The 7,500-nt window shown below is 38.1% G+C and overlaps 1 protein-coding gene across 1 annotated transcript in view; it reads left to right on the forward strand.

Annotated features, from left to right (window-relative positions):
* The window catches only part of LOC144970590 (glutamate receptor-like), a 91,913-nt gene that overhangs the window by 57,446 nt on the left and 26,967 nt on the right, over positions 1 to 7,500 (forward strand). Inside the window, exons 6-8 of the mRNA XM_078910369.1 lie at positions 788 to 987; positions 2,044 to 2,097; positions 3,791 to 3,910. Of these exons, the coding sequence (XP_078766495.1) occupies positions 788 to 987; positions 2,044 to 2,097; positions 3,791 to 3,910 (374 nt within the window). The remainder of the gene's footprint in view (positions 1 to 787; positions 988 to 2,043; positions 2,098 to 3,790; positions 3,911 to 7,500) is intronic.

Here is a 7,500-nt window from a genome sequence, read left to right on the forward strand (position 1 = left end):
AGACAGGTAATTAATAAGTGTCGAAATATGGTTTGGCTTTCCTGAAAGTGTCAGTTCGGGTTATATAGAAGGAACAACATTGACATCACTCAGCTCTGTGTTATTGTTTTTAGACAGCCATTTTGGTGGTTAGTTCTCACTAGATTATATCAATCATACAATAAACGTTCAATGTTACACATAAGTTTCTAGCGTGATAGGTTATATCCAGCTAGCAGTTGTTATGAATATTTTACTTAAAGGCATAGCATAGATTTTTGGGTTCCAATATTGCGAAAGTATTCGGCTTTGTGGTCTTGTTGTATAATACTCGCCTTCGAACAAGTATGTCTCGGGTTCGAGCCCCGCTCTGGGCACCCCAAAAAAAGAGTCCCTGATGAAGGCTCTTTATTCACATCCTCTCACCGTACTCAGGTGTAAGATAATAATCTTGACGTTAAAAGCGGTACTTCTGTCGCAGAAAAAATTATTGTCGCCATATTATAGGCACCATGTCACCATATTATAGGCACCATGTCTCTAATTAAATATTTAGCCATGCCGTTGACTGGGGACCCATTAAAATTGCTTTGAGCAATTTTAATGGATATTGCTCTATATAAATGTTATCGGCGGGAGAGGGGGGGGGGGGAGGAAATCTCTGAGATATCTTGTCAACTTCAAACCGAGTCAGATAGATTGTCAAGACACGGCATTGTAGTTTAATAGAAAGTAGGGCTACTTTTGGATCTTTTGTTTAACAAGAATTATTGATAAACAAATGGCCATATTTACTCAAATTTCACAGCCATCAATCGATTGGAACAAATTCTGGAGTTCTTACACGAATATCCCTACGTCACACCGGAAGTGCAGCCCAAGCAAGTAGATAGCAAGGAATCGTGCCTTCATCACGTGATCAAAACATACAACGAAAGCAAGGGAAAGGACGTGAGAGTCATTCTGGACGTGCGTCCTGATTACGCCAAATACGTCATCGACAATCTGGTGAGTTGATAGAAAATACGGTTTTCATTCGTAAACACTATTTTGTGTGGTTTTGTGGTATGACACTCGCTTTCGGATCGAAAGCTCCTGGGTTCGAGTCCCGCTCTGAGCGGCGCATGGTTGAATCCTTGGAAAAGGTTCTTTTCTCACACACTTTCACCGTACTCAGGTGTTAAATGAGTGAGTCCCTTGCTGTTAACTGCGTTGTCTATGTCGGAATAAATTGTAATATCGCCTAACAGGCGTTATGTCTCGTTCTAAATGTTACGTGTTGCTGCTCGTCAGGAACCTTTTGTAAAGCACTTTGGGCATGTTTAGTGCCCTATATAAAAGCTCAAGGGTTTGTTTTTTTAAGCTTTTGAAAAAGGTTTCTTAGTTAACTCTCTCCTTACCGCCAAATTTTCAGATTTCCCCCCGAAACTCAGACCCATCAAACATAAAATTGATTTTTTTTTTCAACTCTAACTGATAGTAGATAAGTATAATTTATATTTGCTTTGAAAATTGGCTGGTGCGTTAACATTTTTATTCTTATAATGGGAGCGATCTATAGATAGTATGCGCTTGGCTAGAAGCTCATAACATTGCCATCCAGAAGTATAACGAACCAACACACAAAACTGTGTGTAACCATGAACGTTTATTGTCAGGTTAATACAGTTTAGTGAGAATTACTCATAAACGCGGATGGCAAAAAACAATAACAAAGACCTGAATGACGTCAACATCGTTCTATCTATATCAAGTCATATATCACATTTGTTGCTCTCCAACAATTGGATATTTCATAACAAATGTAAACACGCTGCTTTGTTTATGAAAGTTGTAAACATACCCGTGTGTCCAGTTGAAAAAATGACCAATCGTGATGTTAGGTATTTCAAAAGCTGTGAATACTTTTCACTATGTAGGTCACTTTGAGCACATTTTGCAATGTGACCAATGACCTCGAGTACATGGAAAGGTAATATAGATCATCCCCATTCAAGACGAGATTTTTGTGATTTCGGCAGATTTCACATGTATAATGATTCATGTTATTTTATTTTTCCTCAGTTGATTGATAAAAGAATTCACAAAGTCCGATTCCATTTTATTCTTCCATATTCGGTAAGTCACAGAGGAGAGCAATATTCATATTCCCCAAGCACTACTTTTTCTCCTTCAAATCCTTCTCTTCATCATTGTTTTCTTTTTCACGTCCTCTTTCTTCACCCCATCCTTTTTACCTTACCCCCCCCCCCCCCCCTCACACTCTTTCCCCCGGTTCCTTTAGTCAAGTTCGCTCATCGTCGGATCAGAAGGTCCAGGATTCGAATCCCGCGAAGCTCTGAGCCGCGCATAGTTGAGTCCTTGGAAAAACTCTTTACTCACATTCTCTCGCGGTACTCAGGTGTAAAATGAGTTCCTGGCAGTGAACAGTTTTGTCTATGTTGGTAAAATAACGTGTAAGACAGCACGCCTGAAGGTCTGAAGTTCGATCCCCAGTCGAAGTAGACTGATTATTTGGGATGGGGTTTTTTTCCTTGTATTTTTCTTTCTTGCTTTGTCTGGCAACTTTCATACACACGTGTTCAGATCTTTATCTTATACTGGTGCCTGATCCCTAGTACCTATTAATGCTAGATCATCTTGTTTCGGTCCAACTTCGACACCGTTGGTATAATTTTTTAATCACTTTATTTACTGTTTAAAATGCCATTCCAACGGCTATGTGGTCTTGTGGTATGACACTCGCTTTCCGATCGCAAGGTCCTGGGTTCGGGCCTTTCTCAGCGCATAGTTGAGTCCTTGGAAAAGACTATTTACTCACATTGTCTCACCGTACTCATGTGTAAAATGAGTACCTGGCCGTAAACAGCATTGTCTCTGTAAGAAAAAAAATGGTAATATCGCCTAACAGGCGTCATCATGTCTTGTTCTTTATGTCGTTACGTGATGCTGTTGGTCAGGAAACCTTTGTAAAGCGCTTTGAGCAGGTTTAGTGGATATTTCCCTATTTGAAAGCTCTAATTAATATTATTATTATTATTAGTTACTGACTTGGTACCTGATCCACGGGTATAGGTTCAACTGAATATATCATAATAGATAGTATGCGCTTGACTAAGAAGCTCACAACAATGCCGTCCGAAAGTGTAACGGAACAAAACACAAAACTATATGCAACCATGAACATTTATAGTCTGGTTAATACAGTTTAGTGAGAATTACTCATATACGTGTATGGCAAAAGACAATAACAAAGATCCGAGTGCCGTCAACTTCATTCTATCTATAAGAGTCATTTTTACTTCCTTTATTTTACTATACATTTTATTGACTTATTTAAGCACCTCTAGGTTTTAACAATCAAGCATGGTCATTCATTCCACTTTAAAAACATCATCAACTTTATAAGAAAGTCACTCTGAGCCAAATTTCCTGTATACTATTGTTACATGAGTGAATTACATAATCAGTCGGATGGTGAAAAGTTTTGATTTGAGATATTGCCAAGTTTAGTTAGAAGGTCAATTTTTATCAAAAATGAGTTCTTGTCATAAATGATTAAATCAAGCTTTTTTGTACATCTTCGGGAAATATCAAAGCTTAATTACACTTCTAAATATTTTTTACAAGTAGTCAAGTTGAAAAAGCATGAAATTTGAGAAAGGTTGCTGGATACCTTTCCCATACATTTGACCATAACTTCATGAAAAATCACCCGATTTACTTCAAATAAAGATTAAAATTCAAATCCAAAATGTTCACCTTACCACCAATTATAACATGCACTGTCACGTATTATTGTTCCCTACAGAGCATGCGCGAATTGTACCTGGACTCATTCGTCACTGGAGGTATCAATATCACAGGCTTTGAGGTATTTGAGGAGGGAAAGGCATTGCTCAACAGACAAAGGGACCATCATATTATTAAGGTGAGTTGATTTTATTCTTTTCATCATCTTGTCTTGTTTATTATTCTTAAAGCTTACAATATTATTACACTATACCTATTATCAAGTTTCGCTGTAGATACCACATTTATTTATTTATATCATTGCCAGCATTTTATACGTCTGTACAAAAATTCCTTTTTGGAATTATTATTAATATTATTATTATTATTATTATTACTATTATTATTATTATTATTATTATTATTATTATTATTATTATTATTATTATTATTATTATTATTATTATTATTATTATTATTACTATTATTATTTATTAACATCTTACCTAATGTTTTATATCCATGTGCAGCTATGTAGTATTGTGGTATGACACTCGCTTTCGGATCGAAAAGTCCTGGGTTCGAGCCTCGCACAGGGCATAGTTGAGTCCTTGGAAAAGGCTCTTTACTCACATTGTCTCACCGTACTCACGTGTAAAATGAGTACCTGGCCGTAAACAGCATTGTCTCTGTAAGAAAAAAAATTGTAATATCGCCTAACAGGCGTCAAATCCCGTCGTAGATGTTAAGTGTTGCTGTTCGTCAGGGACAGCTTGTAAAGCGCTTTGAGCACGTTTAGTGGATATTGCGCTATATAAAAGCTCAATTATCTCTCTTCCTCTCTCTCTCTCTCTCTCCCTCTCTCTCTAACGATCTATATCTTTCTTTTCTCTCTCTCTCTCTCTCTCTCTCCTTTTCTCTCTTTCTCTTTTTCTCTCTTTCTCTATCTCTTTCTCTCTGTCTCTCTCTCACACACATACACACACACACATACACACACACACACCCACACACGATACTTTCTATTTCTCTGTCTGTCTTAATTAACCTCTCGCTATTTCTTTTCACACTTTTCTTTTTTTTTCTCTATATTTTATGACATTCTCTTTGAATCCTTCCCTCCCCCTCCCCCTCTTTGGCCATCTCTCTATCTCTATCTATCTCCCTTTCGCTTTCTATCCCTTATATCCATCCCTCTCTCCCTCTCTCTCTCTCTCTCTCTCTCTCTCCCTCTCTCGCTCATTCTCTCTCTCTTTCTCTCTTCCTCTTTTTATATAATGTGTGTGTGTGTGGGGGGGGGGGGGGAGGAGGAGGAAGCGGAAAGTAGGGGAGGGGGGGGGGAGGAGGAAGCGGAAAGTGGGGGGGGGGGGGGAAGGTTGCCTATCTCTCTTCATGCATGTCTGTTTGTACTTCTCACTCACACCAAATATCCGTAAATCGGCCTAGACAGCCAATCTTTCCTATTACACATTAGATTCTTACTGCTGGCCCGGGGAGAACGTTGTCTCTATCACATTTTATTGTCTTACTTACCACCGGGTTTTATCTCCGAGTGAAAATGGGTTTTACACCATTCCGACTTGCATTGAAAAAACGATAAACACGTCCCAAGATCGATAACCAGTGGTACATAATTGAAATCAGACATTAGAACCATTTGCACCCAAGATATTAGAACGTCCGCCCAGGGACCAGGACGAAGCTCAGTTTCTAGAACAGGCGACTCATGCGCTTAATGTAATCTTGTTTGATTTCTTGTTGTGAGTTTTGTTTGTTCTTTGTGGGAGTTTTTTATTTATGATATTTTAAGGTTGTTTTTTTTTCTTTCTTCTTTTTTTTTTGGGGGGGGGGGGTTGTATTGTATTGTATTTGCTTGTTTGTTTGTTTGTTTGATTTGTATTATTTGGGGGGGATCAGGCAGTCTCTAAAGCACGTGGCCCAATCTCAATAAGCTTTTGTACAATTCCAGGGTCTAGCCTTTTATCTTAGTATTTGCTTCTTTTCTTTCTCGTGTGTGTGTTTTGTGTGTCTGTGTGTGTGTGTATGTGTGTGTTTGTGTATGCGTGTGTGGTTTATTTTTATTGTTTTGTTGGGTTAATTTTTGGTTTTATTTCACTTTTTCAATTTTTCGTTTTTCTTGTTGTAATTATATTTTTTCTGTCCAGGATTCAAGATCTTGCTAGCTAAGTTGGTAGAGCATACGACTCATATGTGAATCGATCGGTTTCGAGTCCGGAGAATGTAGAGGAGGAGAGGGAGGAGGGGGAGGAGGAGAAGCGAAGAAGGAAGAGAGTAGAAGAAGGAGGAAGAGGAGGAAGTGGAAGAGAAGGAGGAGGAGGAGGAGGAGGACAGGACTTTTTCTCGACAAGGAGGAAGAGGGGGAAGTGAAAGCGAACAAGGAGGAAGATAAGGAGCAGGAATAAGGAGAAGAAGAAGAAGAAGAAGAAGGAGAAGAAGAAGAAGAAGGAGAAGAAGAAGAAGAAGAAGAAGAAGAAGAAGAAGAAGAAGAAGAAGAAGAAGAAGAAGAAGAAGAAGAAGAAGAAGAAGAAGAAGAAGAAGAACAATAAGAAGAATATGGAGAGAAAGAAGAAAAATGCCAGCGTTTAGAGACAAGTAGATTGGTTGAGTCTTTTATCTATTGATTGAACGGTGGGCCTAGCTGAAGTGGGCCTGAAATTTGATTGTGGAGGGGTGAACATTGTTCTAATGCTCATAGCCATTGAGAAAGCCGGTCCCTGAAGGATAGATGTTTGAATGGGGCTACTCCTGTGTTTATCTACATCATTCCAGCCTTAGATAACATCCTCCCCCCCCCCTCTCTCTCTCTCTCTCTCTCTCTCTCTCTCTCTCTCTCTATCTATCTATCTATCTATCTATCTATCTATCTATCTATCTTTCTATCTATCTATCTATCTATCTACCTCTCATGGGATGAAGAGTCACAGGATTTCGCTCTCCGCATTAAGTTCTAAACCCGTGTCAATTTTCATTTAACATTTGAGTTTAGGCTTGTCAAAGCATTTAACCCGTTAACCGCCGTGCTCTGTTGAAACTCGTATTTAAAAATTTGGCCACAAAACTCGTCCTTCAAATCTAGATCTATTCAAACGACCCTCAATTTGGCAAATACTGTCAAACCTGGGACTTCGAGAAATTTTCCTTAAGTCCCAGATTTAATGGTTTTTGCCAATACGAGGGTCATTTAATTCGATCGATGTTTGAATGACGAATTTTCTGGCCAAATTTTTAATACGATTTTTTTTTCAGAGTACGACAGTTAACTGGTAAATCTGGTGACATTCCATTACGTGGATATTCTCTCAGATAATCACTTGTGGGGCGATCGAGTCAACTGATGATATTTTTTTTCCAAAGAGAAAATGAATGCTTATTGATTCGTGCTGTTCAGACAAATCGTTTTATTTAATCGCTTTGATTTTATTTATCATTCCGCTAGTTCAAATGTGACCCATCGTCTCGAAACTGTATTATATTGAGATGAATTGGACTCTCAAAAAGTAAATTTATAATTACAATTATGAGAATATGAATTTTGGGTCTTAAAGATTGCACGAAACTGTATTTATTCTCCGCCAAAAGGAATAGAAATTAGGTTAAGGTATCTTTTTTTAAATTGGGCTTGTATATAGCAAAATATCCACTAAACGTGCCCAAAGCGCTTTACAAGGGGTAATAAAAATAATATTCACAAATTCTGACTTGTAAAAAGTGAAAATTGCGATGAAAAACTTCCAGACAAAGAAAAAAAAAGAAAGATAAGTGCAAGAA

This window comes from Berghia stephanieae, chromosome 4 (assembly GCF_034508935.2).
Source record: "Berghia stephanieae isolate SIO BIC M18660-M18661 chromosome 4, UCSD_Bste_1.3, whole genome shotgun sequence".
Lineage (NCBI taxonomy): Eukaryota > Metazoa > Mollusca > Gastropoda > Nudibranchia > Aeolidiidae > Berghia > Berghia stephanieae.